Here is a 21,390-nt window from a genome sequence, read left to right as displayed (position 1 = left end):
GGTTGTCAGCCCTGCGCGCGGCCACCCTGACGCGCTGTCTTTCTCTCCCCTCGCCTCCCGATCCAGGATTCAGAAGGAGCTGGCGGACATCACTCTAGACCCTCCGCCCAACTGCAGGTGAGCGCCTGTCCCCTGGTCCCCCTTCTGAACTGTAGAAGTCTCCTCTTCTCCTTGTTTCGAAGTTTTGCTTTTGTTCATTGGCCGGTGATTGTGGGGCGCTGACCCCGAGCTCACGCTGGAATCCGGCCTGGGCGGAGGCTCCGCCGAGTCTGCGGCCGCCGTGCGGCGGGCCCTCTGAGGGGACGCCTGTCCGCGTGCTTCTGGGACACCCCCTCAGGGCTCCCGAGGGTGCTGTGGGAGCCAGACGCTTAGGGACATTTCAGTTCAGAAAACTGCCGTCTTTGTTCTTCAAGTTAATGCAGCGGTAACACTGCATCTTAACAAGTTACGTTGTGTGCATTTTTGTGTTGGACTTTGGGCTGACCGATTCAGGATGTAGTTTGTGGCTTTGATAAAGACGTTTTTACTTTATTTTATAGATTTTAACTCTTCCGTAGAGATGTTTTTCCTCAAAATTGCTTTACTCGAACTGTGTGTGTATCATGCGTGTTTCAGTTTCAAAACAACTTGATACATGCTTTTGAAGGATTTGGTGATAACTTGATTTTATTTAAAATGGCCACTTGGCTTTTGTTGGGTCAAGGCGGAAGACTGGATGATTTTACTAAATCAACGTGAAGTGACGAAGGACTTGCTGCTGCTGCTGCTAAGTCGCTTCAGTCGTGTCCGACTCTGTGCGACCCCATAGACAGCAGCCCACCAGGCTCCCCTGTCCCTGGGATTCTCCAGGCCAGAACACTGGAGTGGGTTGTCATTTCCTTCTCCAATGCATGAAAGTGAAAAGTGAAAGTGAAGCCGCTCAGTCGTGTCCGACTCTTCACCACCCCATGGACTGCAGCCCACCCGGCTCCTCGTCCATGGGGTTTCCCAGGCAAGAGTACTGGAGTGGGGTGCTGTCACCTTCTCCGCTGAAGGACTTAGGTACTACAGTAGCGCCGTTTGAGAGAGGTTAATTATTCCGTTCTCTTACTCCCACAGTCTGAAAATTAACTGTAACAGTTAAGCTAAATCTTAGTTCTCAGGATTGATAATTGGAATAGGGTGAGGTGTTTTAGAAGTGTACTAAACTTATATAGCATAGGAAGAAGTTGTTACTAGCGAGTAACAGTGGTGATAAATAGAATTTAAAATGCGCCTGTGGAAATATTCAGGTTGAAAAACGAAAGGGAATATTTTGCTTATGAACACTGAACTTTCTAAGCTGTGGTTAATGGATTAAGTGGGGAAAACTTTAACACTGCCGTTTTTGTAACATGTTCTTACGTTCGGTCAAGTGTGGGGTGTTGCTTGGTAAAATCTTGTCCTGTTTTCTGAGTTTGAAATGCCCTTAAACTATAGTTTGTAGCCAGTTAATCGTTCTGGAGGATTTCTCTCTTGGCTTTCAAGAATCTTTTCAGACTGTCTTTCTGAACAGTTGAGAAATGGGCCAGGCTTAGGCCTGGGATATTTTCCTTTTTCATCTTGGTGGCAGCTTACTTCGGCTGGAGGCCTGTGGCTCCCTTGGTTGGTTGTATTGAACCCATGGGCATTCCCCAAGGTATGTCTGCTGCCTGTCCTTATCACCCACATATTTGATATCACGTCTCTTCCATGCATGTCTTGTGGATTCAGACAGCTTTAGCTGATCTAGGTTTTAAAACCAAGCTTTTAAAGCATAGTTTCAAAACTAATAATGTTTATCAAGGCATAAACTTCTTTCTTAAATTTACAGTTTAAAATTGTAAACAGTTTGAAGGTTTTCATGGGATTAATCATTTTCTTTAAGAAACCAGTTGTCAGTACACTTTAGTTTCCTAGCATTTTAGCTGAGCTCCCGTGTGAGAGATTTGTGTTGCTCAACATGTAGAACTTCTTATCCTTGGAAAACCCTCCTAAAGACCCTTAAAGGTGAAACCTCTGACCATCAATCACCTAAAACTGGATGGGTTGTTGGGTTGTGGACGCTGGGGACACAAGCTTTAACATAAACATTTTGAAAAAATTTTTCTTCAGTTTCAGAGAAAACACAAGACATTTTTATTTTGGGAGGGAAATGTGTGTTATGTTGACTTTCAAAAGTAAAGACTGCCTTATTTTTCTGAAGACATTTTTCAGTAGGGCTGTTTAAGTGCTGTGAACTGTGATTTCTACTTTTGGTTGGTTTACTAGTGTTACTGATAGTGTTATACAGTACCCCAATAGTCAGCTAACGTAAACGAGTTTGGTTTTAGGTTTTGTGTTGGTACCTTATAGGATTGAATCATTTACTATTTTAATGTATATTGTTATTTGAGATGGAAATGGGTAATTTGAAGCTACTTTTTGAAGTTCGTGTTCAGCTCTTTGTGATCCCATGGACTGTAGCTCACCAGGCTCCTCTGTCCATGAGATTCTCCAGGCAAGAATACTGGAGTGGGTAACCTTTCCCTTCTCCAGGGGATCTTCCCCACCCAGGGATCCAAACCAGGTCTCCCACATTGCAGGCAGATTCTTTACCTTCTGAGCCACCAGGGAAGCTAGCTTCCAATTAAAATGTGTGAATTAAATGATACATTGAATGTATGCATGTTTATTTCTTTATAATTTTCTTAGTGTTACTCAGCATGAAAACTTGATAGCTTGGTTCTTAAAATTTTTTAATTTCGACAATTGTAAACTATATTTTGAGTGAGTTATATAATTAGCTTTCAATTGATGTATATTAAGCTTTTGTAGAACTGCCTTTCTTCAGTCACTATTGAGTGTGTGGCTTTAAATTTAGCTACATTACTTTATTAAAGTATAGTAGTTGGTGCATAGTAACCTCTCAGTAAACCATTGATTATTGCAGATCAATGGGATAATTGCTTCTCCTGAAGGTGCACTGGATGTGTTGAGTATTTTTAGCACTTGACAAATATATGTGAACTTACTGAGCTTCCAAACCTGTGTGAAATGCAGTTTCTAACAGTTATGTTTGAGCACATCAAGTTAAATTCTCAGCGTTTCATATTGAGTAGATGTTATTTTGAAGAACAAAATGAGGAATATATTCAGTTGTTGTTCAGTTGTGTGCTACTGTGTGACCCCATGGACTGCAGCACCCCAGCTTCTCTGTCCTTCACTGTCTCCCTGATTTTGTTCAAATTCATGTTCATTGAATCAGTGATGCCATCCAACTATCTCATCCTCTGTCACCTCCTTCTCCTCCTGCCCTCAGTCTTTCCAGTCATCAGGGTCTTTTCCAGTGAGTCGGCTTTTCACATTTGGTGGCCAAAGTATTGGCACTTCAGCATCAGTCTTTCCAGTGAATGTTCAGGGTTGGTTTCCTTTAGGATTGACTGGTTTGATCTCCTTGCTGTCCAAGGGACTCTCAAGAGTCTTCTCTTGCACCACAGTTTGAAGGCATCAATTCTTTGGTGCTCAGCCTTCTTTGTGGTTTAGCTCTCACATCTGTGTATGACTGTTGGGAGAACTGTAGATGGCTTTTACTAGATGGACCTCTGTCTGTTTTTTAAAATGCTGTCTAGATGTGTTACAGTTTTTCTTCCAAGGAGCAAGCGTTTTCTAATTTCACGGCCTCAGTAACCGTCTGCAGTGATTTTGGAGCCCTGAAAATAAAATGTCACTGTTGCCACTTTTTCGCCATCTATTTGCCATGAAGGGATGGGATGGGATGCCATGGTCTTAGTTTTTTGAATGTTGAGTTTTAAGCCAGCTTTTTCATTCTCTTCTTTCATACATTCAGTGACCTCAAAAGTGTTTTAAACTGTATTTTTAAAATTACTGTGTATTGCCAGTTAAATAAAATTCCTTGGTATCTCTGAACTATTACATTTGTGCATATAAATATGATCATAACTAGTCTCCCAGTTCATGTACTGTGCTTTCGGTTAGGCTTTTTCCCCTGCATTTTGGCGCTCTCTCGTTTAGGAGAAGAGTGCTGTCTTAACTACTGTAATGATTTCCTAAAGCATTGGATTGTAAAACTATGCCTTTTAGATAGCTGGTGAACTCTGGGCCCCTGGAGTCAGTTTTGTAGCTGTTATTTACAGCCTGAGGCTCAAGCTTTGCTAAATTGACTAGTTAGAGCTATATAACTAACCTGTAGCCATAAATGTCTGTAGCCTGTATGTCTGCACATAATAAATGACACATTTTGCGCAAGTCCTTTAAACTTCAGATTTCTCTTATTAGATATATCAGAATTTTGAGTAAATACTCATTTAGTGCCTCAAAACCTAAAAATTAAGATTTGAGGCAGGGTGCTATTTAGGACAAAGTGTCTTAGAGAAGTCATTAAACATTTCAGGCATGGGTGAGAATAATAAAAATAAAATTTCCTTTTATATGAGATGACTTTATTACATTTTGAGCATTATTTTTGTGTTTTCTAAATATATGAACCCAACTAAGTCAGTGCTTTTTATTTTGGGGGGAGACCTAGAATGAAACCAGATACAGTGGTTTTAAAGTTTTACAGCTACACTTACCCTTTTTTTAGTATGATACAAAGGCTAATGTCAGGAGCATTAAAAAAAATGTAAAGCAGTTTTCTCAACCTTCTTTTCCTCATTGACTGAAAGGGCTGAGCACCTGGCCGGCCTGCCTTGCAGTGTTGTGAAGCTCACAGGAGAGTAAGAGTTTCCTGACGTGTTAGATGGTGATACTGTTAGAGCTGCCCATTTAGCTGCCTTTAACAGCTCATCATTTTTCCTAACATTGCTTGTATTTTATTGCTTGTATTTTAAGTACAATTTTAGGCTGTTACATGATTATAAGAATGTATGTTTTTGAGAGGCTGAGATGCAGAAGTTGTGGAGTAAAGAGTGAAAGATACTCCTGGTGGTCTCTTCTGACCTTGCCCTTAGAGAGGTGCTCTGGGTCAGCACTGATTGTGTCTGCGACTTTACATTTTGTATTCTGTGGTTTTATAAAATCTCCTGGCATTAGTGGTAATAATAGTGAGATGTCAGGTTAGAAATCCCAGGCTGCTAACCTTGGACTGAAAAGAGATGATCCTCTTTGAATAGTAAAGGCTGATCATTTCATCCAAGCATGTTTTGTATGCTTGCTTGGGTTTAAGAAACAGGTTCAACAGAAGTCTTCCTGTACAAAGCCCTGTCTCACCTGCTGAAAAATAGCCTTCCTTGTATATATCTTTAATTTATCTGTTACCTGTCTAAAAGTGAATTGTTTCCCAGATGAGTAGGAACTCTTGTGGGTGTTGTGCTTCCCAAAAGGACCACATTTGTAAATTGTAAAACTATACTGCTGTTGTTTCCCATAAAGCGGAAAAGAATTCCTGTGTGACCCAGCAATTCTACTCCTAAGTGTTGTCCCAAAAGGATTGAAAGCAGGGACTCTGCATTGAGTCAGTGTTCATAGCTGCTCACAGTAGTCAAAAAGTGCAAATAACCAGGTGTCCATCAGCAGATGAGTGGATGCACAAAATGTGGCCTATCCGTATAATGGAATATTTTTCAGCCCCGAAAAGCTGTCCCCACCCACCGCTGCACTGCACACACAGCACGTGGGATCTTAGTTCCCCCGGGGGGGTGAGGGGTGATTGAACCCTCACCCCCCGCAGCGGAAGCAAGAGTCAGCCACTGGACTGCCAAGGAATTCCCGTGGAGTGAAGTTCTGATTCACGCTCTACACCATGAATGAGCTGGAAAATAAGCTAGACAGCAGGACAGATATTATTACATGATTCCGTTTACATGGTGAGCTAATTAGAACAGGCAGATTGGAGGGTTCCCAGGGGCAGGAGGAAGGGAGAATGGGTAGTTATTTCTTAACAGGGGCAGTTTCTGTTTGGGGGTGATGAAAATTTTGCCAACAGATAGTGGTGATAGTTGCACAATGTTGTCATTGTAATTAATGGTACTGAATTTTACACTTTCAAGTGGTTTAAAATGGCAAATTTTGTGTTATATATTTTACCACACTAAAAGAGGGAAAAAGAAAAAGACTATATTGCTGTTAAAATGTTGTTGGCATCTGAAGGGAAAATTGCTTGTGGTTTAGGGGGCAACACTACAGTTTTTTGGATTTGTGTAAAGGAATGTTAGGTTCCTGTCATAAACCTTTAGTGCCTGTCACATGTAAAAGTCGTTGCCTTCAGGGACTTCATTGTTTCGGAATCTTGGTAAGAAATGCACATATAGATCTTGGGTTGTACTCGGAAGTGTCAGTAGTACTTGCAAAGTAGTAAGTGCATGTGACGTTTTTTTAAAGGTTCAGAGGAGTGCGATATTACCTGGCATGAGGGTTCGTATCTGGGGCCGCGCAGGAGAGCAGAAGTGAGTGGAGAGAGTGAGGGAGCCTGCTGCGGGACAGGGGGTGCCTGTGCAGGCCACGGGGTCACAGGAAAGCAGCCAGGGCACTGCTGGGCGCCAGGGAGCCAGTGTGTGGCCAGGGGCTTCCCGGGTGGCTCAGTGGAGAAGAACCTTCCCGACAAGCAGGAGCCGTGGGTTCCATCCTGGTTGGGGATGATCCCCTGGAGGAGGAAATGGCAACCCACTCCAGTATTCTTGCCTGGGAGCACCCATGGACAGAGGAGCCTGGTGGGCTACGGTCCATAGCGTTGCAAAGAGTTGGACACAACTTGACAACTAGACAACAGCAAACGAGGCAGTGAGAAGGGGTGGGAGAAGCAGCAATGAAACACGTGCTCCTCGGGGTCACCGGCAGGCTTCGGGTGTGACTTCCTGGTGCTGGAGGGTCTCCAGAAACCCTTCAAACCAGAAGTGTGATCCAGTTAGAGCTGAGCATCCAGACAGAGAAGCAAGGGCTGCATGGAACTCCTGCCGCAGAGTCCAGGTGAGAGGGCAGGTGGGCCTGGGATGGGGGCAGGTGGTGGCCTCAGAGTGGAGAGGGGAGAGCGGTGGAGAGTACTGGAGGCAGAGACCTTGGCCACTGATTGAGGTGTGGGCTGCTTGAGAGGGCTCAGGGGTCCGGGGAAGACAGTGGTGCCGTGAGCACAGGCTGGGGAGGCTGGGAGACTGGCTCCCGCTCCCGGGGCGAATGCTTTGTGGACCCTGTACACACGGCGCTGAGCGCCGTGCTGCTCCTTGGTAGGCCGTCAGTCAGGACTTGCATGTTGATGGTACGCTTAGGCTTATTATTATCAGTCATCGAGCTCTCAAATGTATCTCACCTATTGAGATTAGACAAGTTAGACTTACAAACTGCCCAAAGGACAGCAACCACGATTCTTGTTTTTATTCTAATCCTACATATTCTTTTCCCCCAACTTTTTAAATCTGGAAACTTTCAAACTACAGAAGAGTTGAAAGAATATTACAGGGAGCACCAGCCTTCACCCCCATACATCAACTGTTAAAACTGTACCTGTGCTTTGCCTCCATCTCATCTCTAAATACGGAGAAGGCAGTGGCACCCCACTCCAGTACTCTTGCCTGGAAAATCCCATGGATGGAGGAGCCTGGTAGGCTGCAGTCCATGGGGTCGCTGAGGGTCAGACACGACTGAGCAACTTCACTTTCACTTTTCACTTTCATGCATTGGAGAAGGAAATGACAACCCACTCCAGTGTTCTTGCCTGGAGAATCCCAGGGACGGGGGAGCCTGGTGGGCTGCTCTCTATGGGGTCGCACAGAGTCGGACACGACTGAAGCGACTTAGCAGCAGCAGCAACATCTCCATATATTTATTTTGCAGAACCATTTGGAAGTGAGTTGGGATGCCTGTGTGTGGGTTTCTGTGCATTGTGTGTGTGGGCTGGTGGGGTGCCGAGGCTGGGGCTGGCCGTGGGCGACTCCGGTAGATGCGAAGGTGGGTAATGAAATCCACCCGATCGCCCCGGGAGGAGGAGAGTTAAGATTTGCACTCTGAGGGATGGGGAAGCAGCGAGGCCCTGGCCAACACAGATGCCAAGTAGGGGAGAGCTCTGAGCTGTAGGGGAGGCAGGGAAGTTTTTCCTGTGGTCGTGAAGTATAAAGCGCAGTCTGTAGACGCAGAGGAAAAGAGTGAGAAGGCAGGAGAGGGAGCGGCAGGGTTCTTTGAACACAGTTTGTAGGGAAGACAATAGGGTCAGAACTGAAATGGGAAAGTGAGCGCTGGTCGCGCCCAACTCTTTGAACCCTGTGGACCGCAGCCCGCCAGGCCCTCCTGTCCACGGGCTTCTCCAGGCAGCGACACTGGGGTGGGTGGCCGTGCCCCTCTCCAGGGGCTCTTCTGGGCCCAGGGGTCAAACCCCTGTCTCCTGTCTCCTGCATGGGCAGGTGGATTCTTTGCCACTAGCGCCACCTGGGAGATGGTGAGTGGAAAAGCGTGTGTTTTGGAAGGCTGCTGCCCCCAACCTGATGGTGGAGTGACCGTGTCTAGAGGACTGAAGCCTCTGTGGCCCTCGAGGAACACTCCACTCCAGCTGCTGGAAAAGCAGCACCCGCCCCCGTGTCCTTCCGTTCGTTCTTTCCTGGGAGACTTGAAGTTCCTTGAGAGCAGGGATTATGTCTTTGCATCCCTACATTGTCCAAGAGAGAGTAGATAAACTACAATACATGTTTGTTAAATTAAAATACAAACACAGTAACCCAATTTGAGTCTGATAGTTTAATGGGATGCCCTCATTACCCTCTTCAGAAATTACTGGAAAGAGCTGGAGAAACGGCCATCGCAGTTTACAGCTGTCCATTGCTGGCTGTCTTTCCAAGATGGCATCCAGTCTCTCTCGGCAATTTTCACCTTCCCGGCATCACAGAGGAACTCTTTGTGGTATGAAAGACGGTGCTACAGCTAGTTTGAGAAGATGTATGCAGAAAATACCAGTACCAGTGTTCACGGGTTTTGACTTCAGAAGATTAGTTTGCCAAGAAGTGAGCATGGGTTTAGGGGTGCTGAGTAAATTGGGCTTCCCTGAGCGGCTCCCTGTGCCCAGAGCCTTTCCAGAGTGGGGTATGTGGAGGTGCTGGCACCTGCTAGAGGCATCTGACAGATTCCCCACCACCAGCGAGTGAGGTAGGGCTGCGTAATAAGCCCGTGCTTGTTCCGCCTCTCCTATGCAGTCGTGCCCTGAGTGAAACAGCAGGCCCAGTACCTGCTGTCAGAGTGTGCTCCTCACCCCTGGGAAACCTCCTCCTCCAGAGGCGGAGGCACTCAGCAGGGCTCCTTGCTGGAGCGTGCCAGTGATGGTAGGCTGTTGTAGAGTCCTGGCCATGCTTTGTTGTCGTTTAATCACGGAGTCATGTCCCACTGCTTGTGACTCTGTGGACTGTAGCCCGCCAGGCTCCTCTGTCCATGGGATTCTCTAGACAAGCATGCTGGAGTGGGCTGCCATTTCCTTCTCCAGGGGATCTTCCTGACAGGGAATCGAACCCACGTCTCCTGCGTTCTGGGTGGACTCTTTACCACTAAGCCACCAGGGAAGCCCTGTGCCACACTACGTAGCTTATGATAAACTTGCAGGAGGCCAAGGTGATGTTTCCGTCAGGAAGGTCCTGTTGACTTTGCATAACTGAGCGCCAGAGAATTGATGCTTTTGAGCTGTGGTGTTGGAGAAGACTCTTGAGAGTCCCTTGGACTGCAAGGAGATCCAACCAGTCCATTCTGAAGGAGATCAGCCCTGGGATTTCTTTGGAAGGAATGATGCTAAAGCTGAAACTCCAGTACTTTGGCCACCTCATGCGAAGAGTTGACTCACTGGAAAAGGCTCTGATGCTGGGAGGGATTGGGGACGGGAGAAGGGGACGACAGAGGATGAGATGGCTGGATGGCATCACTGACTTGATGGATGTGAGTCTGAGTGAACTCTGGGAGTTGGTGATGGACAGGGAGGCCTGGCGTGCTGCGATTCATGGGGTCGCAAAGAGTCGGACACGACTGAGCGACTGAACTGAACTGAACTGAACTGAAGTTACCACTGGGTTTTGTTACCTGGGCAGCATACTGTTCATTAATACTGTAATCACAGGGGGTGCAGAGCTCTCCTGGGCCAGGCCTAAGCTGTTTTTTTGGTAGTTCGGCGCATCAGTCACCTTCCCTGGTGGCTCAGACAGTAAAGCGTCTGCCTGCAACACGGGAGACCTGGATTCGATCCCTGGGTCGGGAAGGTTCCCTGGAGAAAGAAATGGCAACCCACTCCAGTATCCCTGCCTGGAAAATCCCATGGACAGAGGGGTCACAAAGAGTCAGACACGACTGAGTGACTTCCTTTCCTTTTCCTGAGGAGGAGCGTGGACTTGAGACACAGAGAGTTGAGATGTGTGCACTTGGGAGAAGCCGGCTTGTAGAGGTTCTCAGAGGCCTCCAGCTCATCTGGAGAGGAAGGCACGAGAAGAGAGTCAGGCTGAAGACTGGGATGCCTTCTAGACAGAGGTGGTGGAGGCTGAAAGAGAAGCCAGAGGAGGACACAGAGAGAAAGGAGGAAAAGGAAGAGCAGGGGGTCAGGAAGCAGCGAGTGGGAAGAGTTTTGAGTGGAGTGGCCATCAGCTCTGAAGCAGTGCTGCTGAGGTGGGAGGTGCGGAGACCGGCAGGTGTGTGTCGGGTTTTACACCTTCTCGCTGTCGGTGACCTCCACGAGACAGAGCCAGTAGAGGGGCTGACTGTGGAGAAGGAAAAGGTGTTTATGTGTGTTACTTTTCCCAACTAGCAGATTTCATTGTGTTTATCCAGGGAAGTGATTCGGTGTTGCCAGATTGTTACACTAGTGTAATTGTTCTTAACATTGTGTATATTATTTCTCTTGGGAGGGGGTCTGTCATTTTCAATGAATTCTCAAAAGGACTGGGGGCGGGGGTTCCTTTTCCCTTCCTTCACTAGAAAATCCTGCTTTCCTAGATTCAAGGCCTTTGTGATCGTTGCAGCTAACAACTGTGGCGTGGATGCCGTATGTAAACGGTGCAGAGGTTCATATGTTGTATTTTGATAAATCCCTTCTGCTGGACTTGGTTTGAAAATACTAGGCAGTGGATAAATTGGAAAATCAGTAAATTGCTGCTTGCATCCTTCAACTTTTTTTACCTGCTTTGATTTGCAGTGGTTTGTGCTTTTCACACTTGTGAATGCCCTAGAATAAATGGGTTTATGTTTTTACTTTTAACACACCGGAAGTTATTCATCATAGTTGATTTTTTTTCAGCCTTTTAAGGTTGACTGTCACGTTGTTTTACATTGAATGTACCTGGAACTCTTAAAGATCTTACAAGCATCACCTTTCCAATCATCTTCCAGCCCCATTTTATTAATTTGTTTCAGATTATCCCAGGCACTCTTAGGGCTGTGTAACTTGATAATTGAAACTGACCCTTTTTCTGAGGTTGATTCTCCAGACACGTACTTGTAAGTTGCACACCGTATGCCCGGACAGTAAGGCGCCTGGGGTTACTGCTGCGCGTGGGCGATAGGTTGGTCTCCCCTGGCTCCTCCCATCAGAGCCACGTGTTCACGCAGCAGTCACGCAGAGAAGCAGATGCCAGCTTCCCATTCCGGGTGGGAGCAGGGGTGGAGGGTTGCACAGCTGTCCTAAGGGATCTAGTTGGTGTCTGGTTACTCACCTCACAAAAGTTGTCAGTCAAAGCACTACGCTTTTAGCTCCAAAATACATTGTATTTCATTGACATTATTCCACTTTGTTCAAAAATGGAATTTTGGATTATGATTGCTATTTTTCACTTTTTAAAACAGTCAGAGGTCATTATAGTAAATGAGTACTTGGAGGAGAAATTATTTATGATCTCTCTTATTCAAATAATTTTGATAAATTTGTAAGGTAACACTGATGACACAGACTACCTTCACTTGCATGGTGGGGGGCTTCCGACTTGAGTCCCGCTGCTGGCTCACGTGGGGAGATGGAGGCGTCTCATTTAAGACTGGCCCAAATTATTTTCCAGTCTGCTGTTCAGTTACTCAGTTGTATCTGACTCTACGACTCCATGCTTCCCTGGTGGCTTAGATGGTAAAGTGTCTGTCTGCAAGGCAGGAGGCCTCGGTTCGATTCCTGGGTCGAACCAGAGAAGGAAATGACAACCCGTTCCAGTATTCTTCTCTGGAGAATCACAGGGACAGAAGAGCCTGGCCTACAGTAGATGGGGTCGTTTGGATAAGTTAGTGGCTTAGACCACCTGGAAGAGTCAGAGCAAAGGTCTGGGAGTTGATGACAAAATAAAGAAATTTTCTGGGTTGGGAGACATTCAGCTAGTTGAGAGTATTTGTTGGTGTCACAGAAGCATTAGGTACTGGCAGAGGAAGACCGACAGGAACTGTGGAACCACAAGGGGTTTGGTTACGTGGCACTTTGCTCCCCAAATAACTTAAATTTCTCCTGCCACCATCAAAGCCCTTCCTCCTCTATGGAAATGTATGTCAGTGTTAGGAAAGTTACTGGAATTGGCTTTGTAAAATTTTATTTCTTAGCTGACTCTGCTAGAACACATTTATCCTAAAGAAAAGAAGATGGTTAAAGTGGTGTCCATCAAAGATTCTGAAAGAAAACATTTGTTTTATAACAAGCACCCAGGAGGATTTTATATATATATATGAACACGAGAGCGAACTTTTCCTCTAACCTAAGTAAGCAGTTGAGCAGATGTGCCCTAAGTGGTGATAGTAATGTGTGAGCAGAGACTGGCAGTAAAGGCAGCAGTGCCTTGTATTACTGATACACACTTGTGTGTGTGTGTGAATCACACTTGTGATTCTGCTCTGGCCTTGGTCCTTTTCCTGAGTAACCCTTTTAAGAAAAGTCCTCAGAATGCATACGTTTATTCTTCAGCCTGATTGGCAGGCCCCCAGAATGTGCTGCTGATCTGTAGCTCAGAATACTGAGATGTTTTCACATCCAGAATTTATTTATTACATAGTAAACATTGCCAAGAGCTTCACAGGTGGCTAGGTGGTGAAGAGTTCACCTGCCATTGCAGGAGATAATGGGTTCGATCCCTGGGTAGGGAAGATTCTCTGGAGAAGGAAATGACAACCCGTTCCAGTATTCTTCTCTGGAGAATCACATGGACAGAGGAGCCTGGCCTACAGTCCATGGGGTCGTAGTGAAAGAAAATGAAAGTGAAATCGCTCAGTCATGTCCGACTCTTGGCGACCCTGTGGGCTGTAGCCCACCAGACTCCTCCATCCAGGGGATTCTCCAGGTAAGAATACTGGAGTGGGTTGCCATTTCCTTCTCCAGGGGATCTTCCTGACCCAGGGATCGAACCGAGGCCTCCCGCACTGCAGGCAGACGCTTTACCATCTGAGCCACCAGGGAAGCATTCATTGGGTCGTAGAGTCAGATACAACTGAGTAAGTGAACAGCAGACTGGCAAATAATTTGGGCCAGTCTTAAAATAAACCGTACATTAAGGACACAGTTCTTGTTAGAACCAAAATTTGAAATTGCTTTTTGCTCTTCCTGGCCATGGCTGCGGGATGCTGTGTAGATATAAGAATTTCTTTTACTGCCGTGTACTATAACTGTTTGCATTTAGACATACTGGGAGGAACTCCTGTCTTACAGGGCCTGCAAGTTAAAATCCATGGTTACGAAAGAAACCCTAAACAGTCATTAGGCTCTTGGAGCCCCAGTCAGTTGTTACGATGGAAGTTCTGTAGCTTGGAGGATTGGACGTTCCCTTCTCTGAGTTTCTGTGTCCCGTTTACTGTGAGATGAATGACGTTTCATTCACAGGTGACAGGCACTGTGTGTGTCTTTTTCCAGGGCTTCTCTTGAAACCTTTCTACAGTTAGAGGCTATAGTCCAACCCCCGTGGCTTTCCAAAGGTTAAACTTTAGAACCTGGTAGTAAGCCCCTCCTGGTCGGACCAGCCCATGCAGTGCGATGGTAACACCTGTCGTCTGACCTGGAGGTGCCGGAAAAGACATGTCGTCTTGTTGTTTAAAGGCTAAGTCAGATCTTGAGTCTTAATGACACGATGCAGGCTTAGTCTGCCACTTCTTTTTGGGCTGAAATCTTTGTCGCTTTGCTCTGGCATTTCTGGCTTCCTTATTCCTTGCTGTGCACTCTCTCTCCCCCCCGCCCCCGCCCCTTCAGAACAAAAAAGTTGGCCATTTGGGGGAGGTTTTCTGTTTGTTCTGAGCACGTGCACTTGAACCAGAAAGGCTTTGTGACACTGGGCTTGTTGAGGAAGAGATGTAACTGTGAGTCTCTAGACTCTGTGAATCGCTGTTGGCCGGAAGTTTGAAAGTGTGGTTCATTTCCCAACAGATGCTCACCAGGCCCAGTAGGTTAGTAAATGTTAGTAAATGTTCCTTGAATGACTTTTTAAAACATATGACATCCTGAATACACGTGATTTGCATCAGAAGAATTGTCTGTGATAATGACAGATTTTTGTTTGTTCCAGTTTAATCTTACTACTAGTTTTGCAAGTGTCTTGAGGCCTGGCACGGTTATGAGTGACTAGCTGGGGTGTGCGGGTCACCCTGCCTGCCTGTTGCCCTGGGGCCCGTGAAGCGCTCTGCAAGTCTCTGCTCCGCGTCTGCCGTGGCGTACTAGCCGGCGGCCCTTTGACTTAAAACACAGCTGTGTCAGGCTGCTCTACACCACACTCAGTTGCTCGTCTAACATTTACTGGGCATTTCCTGTTGTGCCAGGTACATGAGATAGAGCAGTGGAAAAGCGCTCATGGAGCTTACGTGCATGTGGAGGGAGGAACAATTTTAAAAATGTATAAAATTGTTCTCATCACGAGAAAAAAAATGTTTTCTCTTTCTTTAATTTTGTGTCCGGTATGAGATGATGGATGTTCACTTACTGTGATCATCATTCCGTGACGTATTCATACGTCAAAACATTATGCTGAACACCTTAAACTTATGCAGTGCTGTATGCCTATTACTTTTCAATAAAACTGGAAGGACAAGTGTACAAAAGAGTAATTTCAGGTAGCAGCACTAAGAAATTAGAGTAATGGCGTAGTGAGTGACAGGGCCAGTGGGAGCATTGGTTGATGCCAGTTGGGAGAGAGGGCCCTGAGTGAGGACAAGAAGCCAGCCACCAGAGGACATTTTTAAGCCCAAAGACAACAAATAGAAGACTAGACATTATGCGTGAGGGTCTAGAGCAGTAGGAGGTGAGGTGGGCAGCCACCAGATTGTACTGATTTCAGAAGGCCATTGCAAAGTTTTAAATAGAGGAATGATCTGTACCACCGTGATTGGCCTAGTCTCACAGAATTTCCAGCTCATAAAAAGAAAGCTTATGGAGTTACTCTTTGTAAATATAAATATCCCTGTTGTTTTTTGGGGGTTTTTTGCCTTATGAACAGATTCACTGACATTTCTTTATGTAGCTTTCTATTACATTTGGATAGGATAGATCTGTCATACCTACTGTATCTAGATGTCTTATATCTAGAAATTTTATAAAAGTGAAAGATGTGCCGCCCAGAGTCTGTGTCCGAACCCGTGAGGGGATGTGTCACGGCGCTCCGCTCGCCTGTCTGACATACCGGGTGGGCCAGAGTGTGACTGCCCTGTGCCGTCTGCGTAGCTGACAGAAACAGCTTCCTGGTTGGGTCTCTCCTGCTTGCCCAGCTTCCAGCGGAAGGGCAGGTGGTGCGGGGCTGCTGGGGGGAAGCCTCAGGACCTCGGCCTCTCTCCCCAGCAGAGCAGGGGCCGTGGACAGAGCTGGGCCGGCAGGCGGTGCGGCGGCCCCCGTGGGCTGGGTGCAGCCTGCTGGTCTCCCACCGGCCCTTCCAGGCTCGATCTCCGCAGCCGGAGGCCTCGAGTCTGTGCGATGGGACTGTGGGGTGTCCTTGATTCGGTAGACTCTTTAGTGGAGTGATAGTTTGCCCTACCTTTAGTTAATGAAAGTGGAAATACTTGGACTAAAAAGGACATGTAGGCCAAACCCAGGGAATATTGCTAATAAATTGATTAGAGTTAAAATCATTCTCAGGTGTGTGTTTGAGGCTTTAGCTACTGAAATTCTGATGTTATAGATATGACCTGTGAAATGTAATTCCAGCCTATCTTAATAAATGATTCCGGGAGGTTTGGCGTTGCATTGGTAAGAAATAACACAATTTCTTACAGAAGAGTAGGTTTTCTTACTGAAGAAATGGTCCTCATGATTTTTTTCGACTGACCTAATAACAGCTAAGTTAAGGGCTTCTAGGAAATTGTTCTTATTTACTGTTAAAGAAAAAATTACACACTTAAAATTTATGCATGTCATCCAAAATTCTTAAAAGGGGGCACAATTTCAGCGCAAATGAAACATGGGTATTTTGCTCTAAGGGAAGCTACACCAGTAATACAAAATAATCAATACAAAAACGCATCAAGTAATTACGTTTGACTTTTAAATGAACTGTAGTAATTATACTGTAAAATGAATGAACGTGTCCGATATTTTGGGCATTCACTTTATGGAAAATAATGAAGGAACAGTGGGAAAGCCTGATTTGTGATACTCTGGACAGCTCTTTTTTTTTTTTCCTTTTTTTAATATTCATGTTTTTGACTGCCTGGTTTTAGTTGTGGCACGTGGGATCTAGCTGCCCTGTTCAGGAATCGGACCCCAGGCTCCCTGCGTTGGGAGTGCTGGGTCTTAGCCCTGGACCACCAGGAGAAGTCCCCTGGACAACTCTTTAGAGTTCACATACATATCGTATCTTAATTCAGCTTCTTTCTGCCTCATACTCTGTGCTGTGGAAATTTTGAAAATAGCTTAAAATTTAGTGATGATAGCAGCTAACACATCAGTATGATTTTTATTCCCACTTTAAAGATGAGGAAAGAGAAACTTAAAATGGTCAGGTAGCTAGCCCAAGATCACTTGGCTCTTAACTGGGGGAGCTGGTGTTTAGGCCCTGGCCCATTAGAGCCTCCTCCCTAACCGTCCTCTGAGTTAGACCTCACTTAAGGATACTGCCCATTCAGTTTTTACTCAGCTAAACTGTGGAGGTTTAAAAAGACGGGGTTATTCACAAGTTAGCCACTGACTGTGTTTCATCAGGCTGGCCATTTACCCCTCTGTGTGTTCTCCAGCATAGGTTTAATCACCAGTGCATTCCGATTTAAAAACCTGAAGGACTCCAGTTGCCCTTCAGATTAAGTACCCCCCATTCTCTCTGAGGGGTCACGCTGGTTCTTTGTTGTGTCGTGTGGGCCGTCTCTTTGTTTCTGAGTGTGGGCTCTAGTGCCCGGCTCCGTAGTTGTGCATGGCGGTGGTTTAGTCCCAAGTCGTGTCCCGCTCTTGACCCTATGGGCTGCAGTCTGCCAGGCTCCTCTTTCCATGGGGAGTCTCCAGGCAGGAATACTGGAGTGGGTTATCATTTCCTCCTCCAAGGGGTCTTCCCAACCCAGGGATGGAGCCTGGGTCTCCTGCTTTGCAGGCAGATTCTTTACTGACTGAGCCATATAGAAGGCCCTCACGGGCTGGCTCCAGGAGGCCTGGCTCCTGCTCGTTGCTCCCCTCTGTAACTTAGCCATGTTCATCTCACTCCCTGGTGCATTCCCTCTCCAGTTTCCATCCCTACTGTCCTTACAGCCCAGACAGAGGTGAGTCATCCCCTGCGGCGCTCTCATCCGTGCCCTGTGGCACTGTATACTCTCCTCTTTACAACATGGATCACACTCAGTTACCGCCGTTTATGTTTTCTTTAAGACCTGATTGCTTTATTTCTTGGGCTCCTCAGGTGGCTCAGGGGTAAAGAATCCACCTGCCAGTGACAGAGACAAGGGTTTGATCCCCGAGTTGGGAAGATCCCCTGGAGGAGGGCTACAGTCCGTGAGGTTGCTGAGAGTAGGGTGCAATTGCACATGCATGCCTTTTTATTTCTTGAGCCTAACACCAGGAGATGCCTAAAAGGTTGATTTATACAGTATTTGTATAATATTTATACAGTAATTGTATAAATGTTCCTTTAGTCACTGAAGAGATTATAGTCAAGTTGAAGTGATGAAACCACAGTCAATTTTAATCTTTCATGGATGGAAATAGGACTATTTCTGCTACTTCACATAAATGTAATATATATCCCTAAGATTTTAAATATAGGTTTGGTTTTTAAGAAAATACACAGTGTATCCAGTGATTGAAAATTCAGATCAAAATGGGAAAATGGGATCATGACTTGGATACTTAGCAGTGCTGGTCAAAGCATTTGCTGGTGAAGGCATCGAAGTTGCTGCATTATATTAAAAGAGGTAGATGTAAATTACTTTTTGCAATAAAATGTTAAGAGTAGCAGGCACCATCAGGAAAAAAAATGTGAAAAAAAAAATTAAGAACGACATTTCCTTGGCTGTGCGGCGTCTTCGTTGCTTCTGTGTGGGCTTTCTCGAGTTGGCCGAGTGGAGGCCCGTCTTCACTGCTGAGCAGTGGCTTCTCGGGGTGCGCACTTCAGCAGCTGCGGCCCGCGGGCTCAGTGTGGGGCACAGGCTCAGTCGCCCTGTGGCACGGGGGGATCCCATCTGTATCCTCTGCTTTGGCTGGTAGATTCTTAACCACTGTGCCACCAAGGAAGTCCTGAAAGTTATTTGACTAAAATTATAAACTGAGCATTTATTTGTGTCTTTGTACATATAGCAATGAGTTAGATTGTATGGAGATGGATGTTCTCAGCATAAAATGTCATAAAGCAGGTAGTGAGCTGGACACCGTATATAAAGTTCATAGGACAGAGCCGTGTTCAGTGTTTTCTCTTCATCATGCCTCCCTTCCATCTAAGCTTTCTGTCCGGTGACGGCAGTGATTCCCAGTTGTGCCTCTAACCAAGCACACCTCGGGGGTGGGGAGCCTGCCTTCAGAGCTGAGGGTGGAAAGGAAAGAAGAGCCCCAGCAGTCCCACAGCCTGAGCCAGGGCGGAGGGGGTCGGCCGGTGGCGTGAGGGGCAGCCCCAGCCTCGCTGCTAGGGGCCAACAGGGAGGATGGGGGGGTTAGGGTTCACGGGCTGGGGCGTCCGTGGAGGGAGGCTGGGGCTCTGGAAGGCTCTGCCCTGCGAAGGGAAGGGGTCTGAAGAGGGCTGACTTGTTTCTTGAGGTTAGAAATGGGGCCTCGCTTGTTCTCCCCACAGACTACATTTACATCCCCACATGTGCTCTTTTGTATAAATAAGATCCATCTGAAAGAGAAGCAGAAAAGGGCGCGGGAGAAACCGCGGAGCTGGGTTCCGGGCAGAGGCGCCCTGGACTTTGCCATCACTCTGGACACACTTGAGCTGTAGAGTAATTTTGAAAACAGTTTTGCCAAGAAAATACCTTTGGAAAAAATCGTGTATTGTTAAACTCGTTTTCTGGCCCTTCAGAACCCTTTGTTTTCTGCGCTTTCCTTCCCCTCCCCGCTCTTGGTCTCTCTCCTGATTTCTTTCTGGGGCGTAATTGACATGCAGCATATTAGCTTCAGGAAGAGAGCACAGTGACTGGACGTTGGTGTGTGTTCTGAAATGATCACCGCAGCAAGTCCAGTTAACGTGTTAGCATATGTAGTTCCTGGTGATTCTCCTTGGGATGAGAACTTCTGAGATGTCCTCTCCTAGCAGCTTTCAGTGTGCAGCGGTGGTGACTGCAGCCTCCATGCTGTCTGTGACCCCCCTGTGCATTCTTGCTGAGAACTTGTGCTTTATGACGCCCTCACCCAGTCTGTTCTATCTGTGAGCTTGGTGTTGGGGCGTTCGATTGCACGTGTCAGTGAGGTCATGCGCTGTCTGTCTTTCTCTGACTTGGCTCAGCATCGTGTGCTCAGGTCCATTCACAGGACTGCAGTCTTTTCATGGCAGAGTAATATTCCTCTGTGTGCGCTGACGCATCTTCGTGCATCTCTCAAGGGGGCACTTAGGTGGTTTCTGTATCCTGGCTGTTGTGAATAATGCTGCAGTGGACCTGGGTACATTTAGACAATCCCAGAAGTGGAATTCCCAGATCATAGAATAGTTCTATTTTTAGTTTTTTGAGGAAGTTCCATCCTCAACAACTGTCTTCATTCCCACCAACAGTACACAAGGTGGGACCCTTTATTCCTTTTTTTTTTTTTTAATTGAAGTGTGGTTATTCACAATACTATGTTTCAGGTATAGTAGTTCAATATTTTTATAAATTATATTGCACTGAAAGTTACTACATGTAATAGCTTGTTTCCTGTGCCGCCCAGTATATCCTTGGTGCTTATCTCTTTTATACATGGGGATCTGTATCTTAGTCCCACACCCCTAACTTCCCCCATATGCCCCTCCCAACTGGTAACCCCTCACTAGTTCTCTGTACCCGTGAGTCTGTTTCTGTTTTGTTACATGCATTCTTTTTTTTAGATTTCACATGAAAGTGATAATGTAGAATATTTGCCTTTTTCTGTCCGACTTATTTCACCAAGCGTAATGCCCATGTCTATCCATGTTGTTGCAAATGGCAGAATTTCAGTCTTTCTTATGGCTCAGTAATAATTCCGTTGTGTATTGTACATCTTTATCCATTCCTCTGTTGATGGACCCTGAGGTTGCTTCCATATCTTGACTCTTGTGAATAATGCTGCAGGGAGCACTGGGGTGCATGTATCTTTTTGAATTGTGGCGTACTCTGGGTCTGTGCCTGGGAGTGGGGTTGTTGGGTCTTGTAGTAGTTCTTGGTTTCTCAGGGACTCTCCACCCTGCTCTCTGCAGTGGCTGCCCCAGTTTACACCCACCCACTGTGCGTGAGCATCGCCTTCTTCCACACCCTCACCAGCACTTGTTACTTGTAGACTTTCAGAATGTGGCCATTCTGATGGGTGTGAGGTACTGTTTCATTGTGGGTTTGATTTGCATTTCGCTGATGATTAGTAATGTTGAGCATCTTTTAATGTTCCCGTTGGCCATCTGTATGTCTTTTGAAAAATTTCTGCTCAGGTCTTTGCTCATTTCTTAATAGCATTTTTTGATACTGAGTTGTATTAGCTGTTTGTTTATTAGTGCCATGTATTTCTTAAATGCTTGATCTCTGGACCGTGCTTGGGCCATGCTTTAGTCTAGTTCAGTGAGCCCTGCAGGATGGTATTCAATTTTATTCTCAACTCTTTGCGTCAGGTCTTCTGATATCCCCTTGACAGGACCACGGATGGGTGTAGCGTCCAGTTGTTAGATACTGTAAATAGATTTACGTTTCACAGATGTCGGTAGTCTTATTGCCCAATTCCCATTATATATGCAAAAACAAAATCACAAATAATGAAGTAAAGTTTATACCAGTCAGGGATAATTTGTTTTTGGCAAGCTGAAATCATCTGTTGAATCTGAAAACGTGCTGAAATCTTTAGGTTTAGAAAATGAACAGAACGTAAGGAAGAGCCGTGTGACTGAACGTTGGGGTGGGGCAGTTTGGGTTCTGGTTGTGTGTTACCTGGGGCTGTGGATC

The 21,390-nt window shown here is 46.1% G+C and overlaps 1 protein-coding gene across 1 annotated transcript in view; it reads left to right on the top strand.

Annotated features, from left to right (window-relative positions):
• Window positions 1-21,390, top strand: part of UBE2E1 (ubiquitin-conjugating enzyme E2E 1) — a 63,887-nt gene that overhangs the window by 3,582 nt on the left and 38,915 nt on the right. Inside the window, exon 2 of the mRNA XM_010846434.1 lies at window positions 67-117. Coding sequence (XP_010844736.1) covers window positions 67-117 — 51 coding nt within the window. The remainder of the gene's footprint in view (window positions 1-66; window positions 118-21,390) is intronic.

The sequence above is a fragment of the Bison bison genome, unplaced genomic scaffold (genome assembly GCF_000754665.1).
Source record: "Bison bison bison isolate TAMUID 2011002044 unplaced genomic scaffold, Bison_UMD1.0 scf7180017864236, whole genome shotgun sequence".
NCBI lineage: Eukaryota > Metazoa > Chordata > Mammalia > Artiodactyla > Bovidae > Bison > Bison bison.
This window is presented reverse-complemented; position numbering and strand designations above follow the sequence as displayed.